Raw genomic sequence first — 13,939 nt, 5'->3', positions numbered from 1 at the left:
AACTTCTACAATTTATTCTTTTCAAACCTATTTTTTATTTGCCTTGTCTATAAAACTTTCGGTTTCACAGATATGTTCTTTAGGATCTAGAGGTGTGTCATGTTTAGTAAGAAAAATATAACTATTTTAAATAATATTAATTTATTCAGTCCATATCTTACTGTACAATACCATTAAATTCACTAATCTCTTTTCTTCTTAAATAAGTTAAACAGTTTTTGGGTTAATGACACAGGTGTTCCTAATGGTTTGAGAACCAGCTCTTTAGTGCAAATGTTGTGGAGAGGACCAAATGCCAGAGCCACGACAGTGCAGGCGAGACAGATAACATTGTATGGCATACTGAAGTCCGGAGTGGGTAGAGACACCATGGCACCATTTGTTCTGAATACAATGGGGTACCCTGAAAAGTGAACAGAATAAGTATAAGTATATGCATAAGTATTACATTAAACTATGCAAGAATAGTCACTTTTCGTAAAAATGAAAAAAAAAATTGCACAGATAGCCGAGTGGTAGAGGTCACCACGTCAAACACATAGCGCGACACGTCGCGGGTTCGATCCCCACGTAGGAAAAACATTTGTGTGATCCACAAATGCTTGTCCTGAGTCTGGGTCTTAAAATTCTGCATGTGACTTGAATGTTTGCAAAACCGCCTGCCACAAAAGGATTAAATTTCTTAGGGCAGGATTTTTTTTTAAATAAGTTACTTTAATACAAAAACTAAATAAATTCACTCACATTGTTTTGATGCATTGACTACCGAGTCAAATGTAGTGCCAGCAATAGGCAGGCTAGTGTAGTTTCTTGCTGTGGGTAAATTGGCAGAAATAAGAGCTGAGCCCACATAGAAACCATGATTGGCATCAGGAGGGTATTCTTGCCATTTTAAGAAGACAAATTCAAAATCTATGGTGACAGTAGTGGTTGATCTTGGAGGTAACTTGATTAGGAGTTCCAAGTGGTATGGTTTCTGCCTGCTGCGGCCAGGTGAATAGTATTGTGATAGGACTAGACTACTCTCAGCTTGACCATTAACTCTTAGGGAACTCAGTTGTAAGGGTAGCCACCAAGGTGCATTTTCCAGGACAACAACATTAATAGAAGTCCAGCAATTGTTTGTCAACTCAGTCACTATACCTCCAAACTCTTTGCCATATCCCAAGATGTATCTATTAAAGTGTAGAGGTGGTGGGATGGAAACTGGTAAATCTGGCTTTGAATTATGCTTTGCTCCAATGTTTATCATTTGTCCATCAGCCTTTATGTTATAGACAGCCAATCTTGTATCACTTCCACCCCTTTGAGAGACAATGATATTGTCTGGTGGTGGAGTCAAGGTATAGGCATGTGTATCATTAGAAGTGATGTCAATATAAATCTTACTCTCAGAGGATAGTGGACAGGCTCCAGGTAAACCTTGCCCAAAAAGTTTTCTGAATGACCAATCATTACTGTTGATTATGTCATAATCATAAACAAGAGCCACTGTCTGTTTAATTTCTAGCTGAGTTTCAGAACAATCATTTGATTTACATATTTTCCTCACATGTACTCCAATGGAATGATAATTTGTGTTGTGTATCATTCTGGAATTAAGCAATGATGAAAACCCTCGACTTGATTCACAGGGCAGTAATTTCTTCCAAGGTGTTAAATTTTCTGTGCATACAATCTCCCTAGGTAATGATGCATATCTCAACTGTGATGTAACATTTTGGCCAGATTTCACTGCTCCCATGGGCCACAGGGCCATTTGAGGGGTGACTGTATTAAAATTGTCTATGAAATTCAGGGATGCACAAAAAAGTCCGGAAAGTGTGGAAGTTAATTTTTTCCATTGGGTATCAACATCTGCAACATCAGGTGAGAACCAAGCGTAAAGCTCTGCTCCGGGCGCCGCGTCTAATACTGGATATCCCCATTGATGATGTCTCCACTGGCCTTCTGTTAGAGTAAGATGCAATTCCTCTACTTGAAAGCGAGATATCACTTCAGTCAGTGATCGGGGAGCCAAGTGGGAGTGAACTAAAAAACAATGAACTTATTAATAACACTCATATTATTTAAATTAAATAACGTCATAATTGATTTTCTTATCTTACATGAAGATGTTTCGCTATCCACTAAGGTGACAAATTGAAAGTAGCCATAAAGATGCGTCGGTGGCAAGGGTTTGAGGAAAATTTCTTCCTTAAAATCATCACAGTACACGTACTGAAATATGGTTATTAAAATACTGTAGTATATCAATTTACGGATTGACTCCATTTACTTTGCCGTTGTTTTTATCACAGATTTGAATAGGTTATATTTTTATTATTTGACACTGACAGTTAAGTTACCTACTTTTTTATAAGCAGTGACAGTGGTGCTGGTCTACCAGATTTCATAATTCATAGTGACTAATAAAAAAAACGTTCGTGCTCGTATTCCATATAACAGTGATAAGATGAACGTTTTTAAAACGGATTTTTGACATTTTGACATTGAATTGCAATTCAATGCCAAAATTATTAAGTTTTATTTAAAATTAGTCGATCTTGTAGTTGACGCAACTTAAAAAATGTCAGAGCCGTGTCAGTTAACAATGCAACATGTCAATATTGTCATTTATCAACAAGTTGAGTGAGTCGCCGAAGCTGCCCGACACAATAGCTTGTGAAACACAAAAAGTTCAACTATTATCAAAACATTAAGCATACATTACCGATCTAACAATTCATATGTGCCATGTAAAATAGGATTTATCTACCTTAACACGGTTCTTAAAGCAGTGACGTTTGAAATGTGCGGCAAATGATTTGAAGACAAGATACTAATCTAAGTGCATTTTTTTAATACAGCGAACGCATAAGTTAATACGATGGATACTGAATTCGTGCACATATCAACTAGTCTGAGGCTACAGCTTGCCTATGGCATTGGGCACGTACTCAACGATGTTTGTGCAAGTTTATGGTTTACATATTTTTTAGTATTCTTTCATTTAGTCCTTGAATTCAGTGCTTCACAGTCGGGCACGTTAATGTTAATTGGTCAAGTGATTGATGCATTAGCCACACCATTTGTTGGGTATCACTCAGACCACACAGACAACCACATCAGTGCCAAATATGGGAGAAGGAAACTGTGGCATTTGTTTGGTAAGTTATTTACTATTTTACTACAACATTTGATAACAAAGAGTGGTAGTCATTGACTATTTACTATTTAAGTTTCATGCATTGATTGATTATAATAAAATTATTAGTTCCAATGTTTAGGTATATGGGAGATTATACTTTTTTTATTTATCATATTATGAAGTAAACTTTAACAGAATTTCCTGACAGTTATTCTTCATGACTGAACTGTATTTCTGGACTTTTTTATTTGATTTCTGATAGCAATTTCTTGAAATTCAGTGTAGATTAAATATACAGACAGGGTAATTATTTTTTATATTATTTACTCTAAATGTCCTTGTGTAACCTCATTTGTCCTATCGTACAGACTTATCATTATCAAATTAAAAATCATATAAAAATAGTTCAAACAAATGACTTACACCAAATATATCCTCTTTGTTTGTTTATTTTTAAAATCCTGTGTTTTGTAGGTACTGTGTGTGTGCTGGCATCATTCCCATTCATATTCTCAGAGTGTATTGGATGTTCATTGACACATAAATGGGCCCAAATGTATTATTTTGCATCATTCATTATTATATTCCAAATTGGATGGGCCGCTGTGCAGATATCTCACTTAAGTTTAATACCAGAGTTGTCTGAGGATGATCATACTAGGACACACCTCACTGCTATCAGGTATGTAGTGCAACATTATTAAAGGATGCAGAGAAAATAGAAAAAAATCACACATTTATACATTTATTCTAAGAACATAAATTATTAAGCATAATATTTATTACATACACACTAAGAATATAATTGTCAAAAACTAGTATCACTCTATTTTGCTCATAGCTGTGCACTGAGATATGCATTATCATTCCACACAATTATCAAACACCCACAAATTAATTTCACACTGAAGTTTATTACAATTTTTCGTATGCAGTAGTATAAACACGAATTACAGCATTCCTAGCTGACACACCCACGTTGGGCGCCATTAAAAGTAAAAAGAAGGTATCCCACATGCCACTTGTAAATAATAATAGGCCTTGTTATGAATAAACTGAAATGTAAAAGAGTCAGCAGTTTCAGATTTTCTCAATATGTCAGAATCATACAAACTTTACTTCTTTATAATGGATAACATGAAAAGTTATAAATTTATTTTTTTATTACAGATACGGATTCACAGTGTTTTCAAATCTATTTGTCTATATTATCACATGGATTATATTACATGTGACTGGGGAATGTGATAAACATGTAAGTTTAAATTATATTGCTGTAATCATCAGGCTGATAATAGTGATGCAAAGCCAAATACAATATTAAATATTTTAGGAAAATATAGTTATAGGTTACATTTATTTTTATTTTGAACATGATTTATCTCATGTGAAAAAAGCCATTTTAGAGGATATAAAAATCAATTATTTTTTTATTTCCTCTATAAAGGCATTTTTTGTGTATAAGAATCTGAACCTGAACTATTCCCTAAATATTCAACAAAAATAATTTGCTATTACTGGTGTTTTATTACAGAAGGTGGACCCTTCTTAGACTGTTGCAAATTGAGATATATAGTTTTTTTAAAGCATCTTTTTAAAATTTAGTTGAAGTTCAACCTATTAAATATTATGCAAAATACATATTTGTTTACAGCAAGTTGGACCCTCCGATGCTTGGAAGTTCAGGCATGTTGTGTACATAGTGTTGGGCCTAGGAACACTGGCTTCAATCATATTCCACCTTTCCGTAACTGAGAAGAATAATTACCGCCGTCACGAGCAACTTCTAGCTGAAGGGGAAAGCGGCGCCCACTACGACTTCTTACGAGACCCGCGCCTTTATCAGGTAATTCAACCAATACTTACTTCTTACAGTCGATATACAACCAAGTATCAGAGTTCTGAGTCGTCGATAGACCTTCGAATTGGCTTCACATCCCTTTAAATTCTAAGGTGTGTCATTAACTCGATGACATTTTTGCGAGCCGGCCGATTCTTTGATTTGGTAGTCCAATAATCAGACCACTAAATTATCATTGCTGCTTTAATTAGATTATGCTTAACAACTCACTCACATCAGATAGCTGACACATGAAGTGTCTTCAATATAATTATGTAGGTATTAATTTCGAGTTATCAGTACGTGAGCCCTCATTAACACTAGATATCACTTGAATTAATTTTAATATCTCAACAATGTAGTAATTGAATAATATTTTGTTTCTAGGTGGCGGGCGTTTACATGTGTACTAGGCTAGTAGTAAACATATCCCAGGTACTGATACCGTTGTATCTTCACCGCACGTTGGGTTTGGCTGCACGTGCCCTTGCCGTGGTCCCCCTTGCCCTTTACCTTGGGAGCCTAGCGGCTGCCGGCATCCAACGGCTGGCTCCAAGATCCTTCACACGAAAGCTCCATTACCTAACCGGCGCCGCATGTGCTATAGCTGGTTTTGTGTGGATTTATCTCGGATCAGACGATGATTACAAAGTTTATTTCATCTATGTAGTTGCTGTGTTAATAGGTTAGTAACTTTACCGAGAACTCCACAAAAAACATGAATTACAATGTTGCTTACTCTTCATTTTATTTTATTATCAGCATCCAAGAATACTTTCATTCATGTTTGTTCCGAACTTAATCGATACATTTGTTTTGAAATGAGACTTGAAATAACGAAGTTATTGTACGAGTTGTGTTTACGTAGCGCACGCCTTTCAATGTGTAAATAAAGTTAATCATCTTTTTTCGTAATTCTGACTAAGTAACTGTTATGTTGATATTGCAAGTATGTCACTGTATGATGCATGCGGGTCGCCTTATTATATTATTGCCCCTGAACATTAGTTACTGAATTAGTTGGTGTTTTAGTTTCCAATACATATCAGAAGAGAGCATTGTTTTTAGTACAAATAAGATTCTGGTGGTTAGTTGAACCGATTGCAGCGTGACCACGTTCGCTTTAGAATGTGGCATTACAATAAAATAAGATTACAAATAAAAATAAGAGACCACATGGACATAACAACATCATTCAGTAATCGCACATTTTGGATGCGCTTAATATTATTCTACAAGGTATAAACCAGTAACATAATTACGCTGTATCGTATCTTTTTTTTACCGATATTCTCTCTCCAGGTTTCGGAGGAGCCGTGATGTTGGTAACAAGCTTGGCCCTAACAGCTGATCTCGTTGGCGCCAAAACTGAAGCTTCCGCGTTTGTCTACGGATTAATGAGTTTTACCGATAAGCTCGCTTGTGGTATCGCAATTGCGCTCATACAAGCATAGTAAGTCCGTCATTGATTCATAGTTTCTAGATACTTTGCATTGTTTGATAACAAACTGGGGCGTTTACAGACCTTTGATATTACGCAATACATTTAGTAATAAATAACATAATATAAGTACCTGAGCAGGCAGCTATAAGTATTTATGCAGAAAAACACATTATAATGAGTTTTACTGTAGTAAAACCTATTAGCCATTATTGCTACCTGATCGCATAGGCATAAATTTCTAATCCATGTCTGCGGTAATAAGAACTAATTTAATAATTAAAAAGTGGACTATAGTTGATCGCGTACTAGCAACCAAATACCCATTAATAATATTTAATAACCAATTATTATTGTGTAGATATCCTTATTTTATTAACTGTGTTTTAGCGCTGACAACGCTGGCCCAGCATACTACGGTAACGCGCTCGTATGGGTGTGTGGAATTGCAGCCATCATCGGGCTTATACTCACGCTGATGCTACCCCGGTTCCGACCTGAGAGGCTAGCAGTAACTGGTAAATAATATATAATATTCTTAGCTTACAGTTATTTATACGACACCCTGCATCAAAGCTACTTTCTGTTATTTTGAAAATCCTTCAAACAGTTGTACGGATTTTGATAAGATGTCGCAGCTAGATAGCTAGATGCCATGATACTGGCAGTATCATGCCATCACCTCTCTTTGAGGCGTGGCTTACGAGGAGCCACGGCCTACGGCACCTTCGTTTTCCCTCTGACGCACATCTACGCCGGACATGGTTGTTTGGGGAGGTGCCTTTACTTACAGGATAAGAAGTCTGTTGTGTAGGTCAAAATATAACCTTGGTTTGAGCGCTTAAAATTATGTTTCAAATATGTATTCTGGTAATTCCAATCACTCACGCACCTACGTCAGCCAATACTAATGAGATTTTACTTCTGAAGCCTTACCAACATTAATATAATCGACTTGTAAGATTACACTCTGACATGTCGCTATATTGTTTATGTTCAGGTAGGTATAAAAGGCGCTCTAATATAATTTCTAATGGTATCCGTTTTTGTTACAGATGACTCATCTATAAATAATTCGGAGCATTCACAAGATCAAGTGACCACACCAGTTGAAGATATATGAAGGGGCATTTTAGTTGCATTTGCATCTTCATCTAGGTTTATAAATTTCCCTTCCAGTGCGGCACTAGCCTGATAAGAATGGCACAAAATGACAAGTTACTAAGCATTCCAATGATGTTGTGAAAATTAGGGTTTTATGGAATTTATATCTAAGCTTGTTTCTAATTTAAGATACCTGTGTTAAAAATGTAATAAGTAGGTAGGTGCTAAAGTTTTATATTGTAAAATGTTTATGCAAAAAGTTATAATATAAAATATCAAAATATTTATTCGAATATTTAATACTCCTGTACACATTTAGCTATTTCGATGAAGTTGCTAACATTAATAATAGTTTAAAAGTACCTTTACGGTACATAAACTAGGTATTAATTTGTTCCTTTTCTATCGTCGTGTACTTAATAATTGTAAATAATGTAATTTATAATGAAATACGGGTTACGCACATTCTCCGAACTCTAGTTCGATCATGATGGAGTAGTGTGGGCATCGTGTACCTAACATTAAAAAGAAATTACAAATGAATTGAAAATTAAATTATATCAAGCTATTTGCATATCCTTTGAAATTGAGTTTCATTTATACCTACCAAATAAGAGTAAGGTGAGAAGACAACCCAAGTTTTCATCTGACCTTCAGTCTTGGTTAGTGTTTTTGGCACAGACCTGGTATTTACGCTACGCAATACATATTTATGGATTTTAGCGATAAAATTTATTTTGAAAGAAATCATAATGTTTTGTAAACAGCTGATTCAGGGTCAATCAAGTGGTTTTGCTGCAGGAATTTGGACCTGTTAACAATGCAAATTTAAGAAAGAATTACTATTAATGTAGTGGATTGGAGGCCCTAAAGCGTAGTCCATCACATCAGAACTTTAAGTCCACAGTTAGACATAAAATTAAATTTTTGTATAAAGTGAATATTTTGGCTAGCACTGGCGCTGACCATAACTAAAAAGATCTTTACACCATGTGAAAATACTTAGAGTAATAATTATTAATTGTTTCAATATTAAAATTATTGTACCTGATGATCATATTGACTGCATTTATAGTTTGTTAATTTGAGTTAGATACGATTTGGGATAAATAAAAAAAGATTTAAGCCAATTTATGAAAAATTTATTACGAATTCTATTTCAAAATAAATACTTTGTATTGAGTATCACAAAAGCTTGCATTGCACCTTTTTGTATCAAACGTGAGAATATTATTAAGCTTGGATATAAAGCACAGCTTGATAAACTACAGCCAGCTAAATGCTGTAGAGTGCTTAAAATTCTACACATTGACACATTAGTCAGAAGCTGCCAGTGCAATCACTGTGAAACGAACTTCATTGGGGTCTCGGGCCATGAACTCCTTGCACACCTTAGCAGCATCTTCTAGTAAGGTATCAGGTGTAGTGGGGCCGTGGTTAATAGGGAATGCTTTACGCCCATCCAGTTCATACAAGGCTCCATCCTTATGAACAAAAGTTATGAAGTGATGGTTCACAGGTTCTTCTGCACTTGGAGTGTTGGTTTGACCTTCCTGAGCTAGTTCTTTATGGGCCTTGATAATGCCCTCACACTTTTCTAGCAGCTTGCCCCGAGCAGGAGCATCTAATTCTTTGGCTTCGTCTAAGAATGACTTCATGTGACCTTCAGTCAGATCAATCTTATCGGTATTATTAGCGACACTGTGCACTAGGGCGACAGTGCCACATGCATTACTAATATACTGCTTCATATAAAAAATATTACTAGAAACTTCTTGACCTTTGGATAAAATATCACTTTCTTCCTTCTGCTTATGCTCCTCATAAGGGTCAGAAGTAGGGAAGAGGAGCATAACAGACAACACAGGACGAGGCACCCATGACAGCATTTCAGGTTCTAAACCCATAACATCGACAATAGCCCACTGACTAGGTACACCCAGTTTCTGGAGAAACTTATTCATAACTTCAGGGTTTGATTCTAATGGGATTAGAGTTTCAGACGCCATTTCGTAGTTTTTCTGAAATAATTAGCAAGGGAGGTTACCGGTTTTTCGATAAATTTTGCTATTGTTCTATATAATTTTGATAAGGCTACAGCTATAATTATTTAAACTTACCAAGGCTGCTCTTCACAATAAAATACAAATGAGAAGTGAAGTATTCGAGAAATTCAAAATTTGATGAGTAAGTAATCCCGATCAATACAACACAGTCCTCAATCAGTGAGGTGAATCATAAATCTCGGTGATTTGAAAGTTAGTATGATTTTCCACAAAGTTTCTGTCAACAAATCGACTATTTTCTTTCAAATTAGAGGTAGATGAAAATACAAATATTTAATATTCTTATAAGTAAACATAATATTATTTTATTTCAAATGGCAAATAAATTTTAAACAGGAATAAGTATGTCATACGTTTGTAAATTGTTTTGAGCACCTAGCCCAAAATGGTAGAAGAAAGTATTTCTCCGAAATGCATTCAATCGGCTATGTCCGGTATTTGCCTATTATACTTAACGTATCCCTCTAAATGATTTCATTATTTAATCATGCTTTGTATATAATTAGCCTGTCAACATTTTGTTATTTTAAGTTGCGGTTGCTTGACACTAAACAATATTTGAATGCATGACTAATGACGTAGTACAACACTAAACTTGCCAAACTAAGTTGAACTTCCTTGAACGATTTGATTATTTTATTGTTTATTTTGTAGACAAATAAAATTAGTTACCATGACTTAAATATAATAAGAAAAAAAATGTGTGCACATATTTTATAAAAAGACCATAACGAAAAACAAATAAATACAGGATCCAGTTAAAATTGAATCGCGAAATGGCTGTTTGTGGTCTAAGGACGTTATTGTTGATCGTCTGTATATTGGAATTGGTAAGATTGGTCTATCATTTGTTACGATATTTGATGAATTTGTGTGCAACTGTATTTATAGAAATATTTTATTCAATATTTGTTTAATGCTGTATAAACTTAAGGTTATAACTATTTAGAACTTTGATATCCTAGGGATTGATGACCTCTGCAAGGCATGAGTTGTTGGTGATATTTCATTTTATGAGTTATGTACAGTATTTTGTCGACAGCTGCTGATTATAAGCATTCTTTCTGTTACGCATAATGTTATTGTTTCAGATAATTACAGTACAGCGGCAAGTTTTTGACTTCCTGGGTTATATGTGGCTGCCTATCATAGCCAACTTCACTAACATACTGTTAATCATATTTGGATCATTTGGAGCAGTACAGTACATAACTAAATACATTCTAGCGGTAAGTTTGTCTGGTCTATGGTGGCACTAATCATCTACTGACCTACTTTGTTTTTGCTTTCACCATGTGTATAAACAAAGTTATGCAACTGTTTTAGTAGCACCTCACATTCTTTATCACTTTCTTTCTCGATCAATCAATTCCAACTCCACTAGAGTTGATAGAAAAAATTCAAAGTTCCAGATAGATACTTGTAATTCTCAAATTGATTTTGTTTATACTTCGTGATATAAATTCAAATTTCAAGTACAATTTGGAAAGATGGAAATCAAACAAATTGCAAACAATAGTTTGATATGTTTAATATCCAGTTGGAATTACCTCACAAAGCAAAAAAGAAATGGTGTAGCAAAATATTTTTGTTTTGTTTATGATACGTACCTAATATGGTACAGGACTTACTTATGCATTCAATGTATTAAAATTATTGCTTCAACTAACAGCTGATCTCCCAAGCATTTGATAAAGAAATTAAAGTAGTCTGTTTTAAAATATAATAATATAAAAATCGTCTGTATTGTATTGTACATTATTTGTTTCAGTATGCAATATGGAGTTTCATGTGGTTGGTGTGGAATGCCTTCCTGATTTGTTACTACCTTAATTTAGGCACCTTAAATAGGGTATGTATAAGTTACAGCCAGAATTTCAGAAATGACTAAATTAATATTCTTGCAAGAGGGACAAAAAATAGTAATTCATGTGTGTACATTTGCAGGACAGTGGCCTATTATCCTTAGGCACAGGCAGTGTTAGCTGGTGGGAAGGTAATGGTTGGGGGTGTCAGCCAGTCTGGGATGAGGTTGATGGACCTGGCACGTGGCGGCCGACCCGCGTGGAAGGCTGTTTCATGCGCTGGGACCATGTAGAGCTGGGACAATCCGCTGTCGCCGCGACACTCGCGGCCACGGCATTGCCGCTTGCCGTTGTTTTAGCCTTCAGATCATTCAAGAAACGAAAGCCGTCAACAGGTAAACAATAGATGATGAATTTCCCTTTAAAATTAATTAAGTTTCTTATTTAACACACTAATGTGTGTAACATTTCCTCAGATAAGGGAACAATGTCGCGACGTCCAGTCTACACTATAGAACTCAGCCCAACTGAAACAAATATAAGCGAAACTTCCATGAAACCCATGACACCGCGTCGAGTCAAACGTCGTTCAGGTTCTCGAGGGAACAACTCGTCGGTGCGCAGGTCACGGCGTTCTTACAGAAACGCAGGATATCTGTCGTCGAACGCTTCTTTGCCGCGGGAGTCGAGGGTGTCTCGTCCCACGTCTGCTCACTCGTCTTATTCAAATTTCCATGCCGCTAGACCAGCTTCCTATCATACAGCGGAAAGAGAAAACTTCCAACATTGTGCAGAAGACGCTTACGACCCTCCGCCGCCCGTTGAATCTGTTCCTATCGTAACAAATAATAGATATAATACCATAGGGCGCAGCAGCATGAAATCTGGCTACGACGTCGTGGGGCCCTACAACGAACCAAACCCACCGCGAAAATACGAGCCGAATATTCCTTCGTACGATAATATTGAGCGTAGCTACGAAGTGGCGCCTACTTACGACAGTAGAGCGGGCAACATAAGCCCGTGCGAATCTCCGTCTTACGTGTACGGCGGCGCGTACGGGGACGGCGCGTGGCAGACGCCGCCGCCGCCCGCGCCCCCGTACAGCGCGCGCGCGGCCCCGCAGCCCGCCGCCGCGCCGCCCGGCCAGCCCGGCCCGCCCGCCTACCAGCCCGCCAACGACCACTACAACATGACCATAGCGGCCTAACTCCTCTCTCTAGCGCAGCTGCACACTACTCAAGTGCCTTACTCCAGTGATTTTATTTTATAGGTCAAATATGGAGCCCTTATTCTTTAGTTGTTCGTAAGTTTTTATTTTTTAATCAAAAATCGAAATATAATTGCCATCAAGTGGTGTGTTTTTAAAAGAGTGTAATGTGAATGTGATTTTATACGAATTACTCTACTAGTTTTGAAATTGTTTCAAACGAATTATTTTATTTAGGTACTTACTTAGACAAGTATATTTTAAGTCATTGTTATTATATTATCAAGATGTTAGCTTTAATGAAACTGTTAGGTTAAGTTTTTGCCAGAAGTAACTTAATTAGTTTCTAATTGAGGGTCACGAAGAACTTGTTTTTTATGTGTTTACGGATTGTTTGTTACAAGTGTTTCTAGCACAATAAATGTCTAGTGATGTTTTGCAACCATTGTAATATAATTGTTAGGCACAAACACTGTTACTGCAAAAAATTACAAGTTATATGGATTTATATCTACACATTCCAAGTGATCATTCCTGACGAAAGATCTTTATCATATTATTATATTATAATTTAAATAATTAACGACAAGGATTCCGTTACAACCACTGCAATGAGTCACGGTCATAGAATTCCAGATAGTGTATTAATTACAAATTCAGTTCTCAAGCAATAATGTTTTGTATATTTTTTCTATTTTTTTTTTTAACTATTCGACCTTCGGTTTGTATCCAACGGCCATGCCTTATATTTCTAATTCGGCCTTGGTTCGAATAATACTGAATCATCACCAAGAATGTACCTCATTCCGTCATTGTATTGTGGTTTGCTCATTAACTGTCCTTCCTAGAATATAAGCATCTAGTTCAGTACGTTAGGTATGAATGATGAAAGAATGTCGTGTGAACTATGTGAAGTAGGTAAAAGCTCTTTAGTGTTGATGTGAAACTATTAGTTTATACTGTTATGGGAATTTACAAGTATTATACATCCGTCCAAACTTATAATAAACTAGAATCTCAAGAAGGTACGAGCTTCGTTTTCTTTGGCCTTATAAAAGGATAAATATATTTTATCGTTATTTAAACTTTTCTATTATTATTCAGTCTCGACAACTATGGACCAATTTTGTACCTAGCACTTAATTTAGACTAAAACGAGCTTTATTAGACTAAGATAATAAGTTATAGGTTATATTTGAACCAGACTGTCTGGTAAATTTTATACCAAATATACACCTACTAAGAATTATGGCATTTTTATTTAACGCCCACGTGTTTTGCATAATAATACTATTTCCAATTATATTTATATGGAGAAAGTATCTAAGTACTTAAGAAAAACA

General features: G+C 35.9%; 4 protein-coding genes across 4 annotated transcripts; 2 read left to right on the top strand and 2 right to left on the bottom strand.

The window, feature by feature from the left end:
- Positions 1 to 122: 122 nt before the first annotated feature.
- Positions 123 to 2,350, bottom strand: LOC113497015 (GPI transamidase component PIG-T). Its single transcript, XM_026876446.1, has 3 exons — positions 2,109 to 2,350; positions 745 to 2,031; positions 123 to 403 (listed from the first exon to the last, which is right to left on the bottom strand). The coding sequence occupies exons 1-3, from the start codon at positions 2,272 to 2,274 to the stop codon at positions 183 to 185; spliced, it is 1,674 nt and encodes a 557-aa protein (XP_026732247.1). The 5' UTR covers positions 2,275 to 2,350; the 3' UTR covers positions 123 to 182.
- Positions 2,351 to 2,427: 77 nt separating this feature from the next.
- LOC113497017 (major facilitator superfamily domain-containing protein 12-like) lies at positions 2,428 to 8,101 on the top strand. Its single transcript, XM_026876447.1, has 8 exons — positions 2,428 to 3,149; positions 3,605 to 3,812; positions 4,301 to 4,385; positions 4,785 to 4,976; positions 5,358 to 5,655; positions 6,273 to 6,423; positions 6,802 to 6,929; positions 7,467 to 8,101. The coding sequence occupies exons 1-8, from the start codon at positions 2,870 to 2,872 to the stop codon at positions 7,532 to 7,534; spliced, it is 1,410 nt and encodes a 469-aa protein (XP_026732248.1). The 5' UTR covers positions 2,428 to 2,869; the 3' UTR covers positions 7,535 to 8,101.
- A 534-nt stretch (positions 8,102 to 8,635) lies between these two features.
- LOC113497019 (ubiquitin carboxyl-terminal hydrolase) lies at positions 8,636 to 9,754 on the bottom strand. Its single transcript, XM_026876449.1, has 2 exons — positions 9,636 to 9,754; positions 8,636 to 9,536 (listed from the first exon to the last, which is right to left on the bottom strand). The coding sequence occupies exon 2, from the start codon at positions 9,522 to 9,524 to the stop codon at positions 8,832 to 8,834; it is 693 nt and encodes a 230-aa protein (XP_026732250.1). The 5' UTR covers positions 9,525 to 9,536; positions 9,636 to 9,754; the 3' UTR covers positions 8,636 to 8,831.
- Positions 9,755 to 10,136: 382 nt separating this feature from the next.
- Positions 10,137 to 13,843, top strand: LOC113496819 (DNA-directed RNA polymerase II subunit RPB1). The gene is made up of 5 exons (XM_026876178.1): positions 10,137 to 10,411; positions 10,673 to 10,810; positions 11,353 to 11,433; positions 11,529 to 11,781; positions 11,863 to 13,843. The coding sequence occupies exons 1-5, from the start codon at positions 10,358 to 10,360 to the stop codon at positions 12,594 to 12,596; spliced, it is 1,260 nt and encodes a 419-aa protein (XP_026731979.1). The 5' UTR covers positions 10,137 to 10,357; the 3' UTR covers positions 12,597 to 13,843.
- Positions 13,844 to 13,939: the final 96 nt, after the last annotated feature.

The sequence above is a fragment of the Trichoplusia ni genome, chromosome 8, assembly GCF_003590095.1.
Source record: "Trichoplusia ni isolate ovarian cell line Hi5 chromosome 8, tn1, whole genome shotgun sequence".
In the NCBI taxonomy this organism is placed as follows: domain Eukaryota; kingdom Metazoa; phylum Arthropoda; class Insecta; order Lepidoptera; family Noctuidae; genus Trichoplusia; species Trichoplusia ni.
The sequence above is the reverse complement of the archived record's forward strand: the minus strand, read 5'-3'. Positions and strand labels throughout refer to the sequence as shown.

Coding starts and splice junctions, on each gene's coding strand:
- LOC113497019 (XM_026876449.1), bottom strand. CDS start 9,524: ATGGCGTCTGAAACTCTAATCCCATTAGAATCAAACCCTGAAGTTATG.
- LOC113497015 (XM_026876446.1), bottom strand. CDS start 2,274: ATGGAGTCAATCCGTAAATTGATATACTACAGTATTTTAATAACCATA. Junction 2,032..2,108: donor GGATAGCGAAACATCTTCAT/GTAAGATAAGAA, acceptor ATTGTTTTTTAG/TTCACTCCCACTTGGCTCCC. Junction 404..744: donor AGTCAATGCATCAAAACAAT/GTGAGTGAATTT, acceptor TTCACTTTTCAG/GGTACCCCATTGTATTCAGA.
- LOC113496819 (XM_026876178.1), top strand. CDS start 10,358: ATGGCTGTTTGTGGTCTAAGGACGTTATTGTTGATCGTCTGTATATTG. Junction 10,811..11,352: donor TAACTAAATACATTCTAGCG/GTAAGTTTGTCT, acceptor TATTTGTTTCAG/TATGCAATATGGAGTTTCAT. Junction 11,434..11,528: donor ATTTAGGCACCTTAAATAGG/GTATGTATAAGT, acceptor GTACATTTGCAG/GACAGTGGCCTATTATCCTT.
- LOC113497017 (XM_026876447.1), top strand. CDS start 2,870: ATGGATACTGAATTCGTGCACATATCAACTAGTCTGAGGCTACAGCTT. Junction 3,813..4,300: donor ACACACCTCACTGCTATCAG/GTATGTAGTGCA, acceptor TTTTTATTACAG/ATACGGATTCACAGTGTTTT. Junction 6,424..6,801: donor ATTGCGCTCATACAAGCATA/GTAAGTCCGTCA, acceptor ACTGTGTTTTAG/CGCTGACAACGCTGGCCCAG.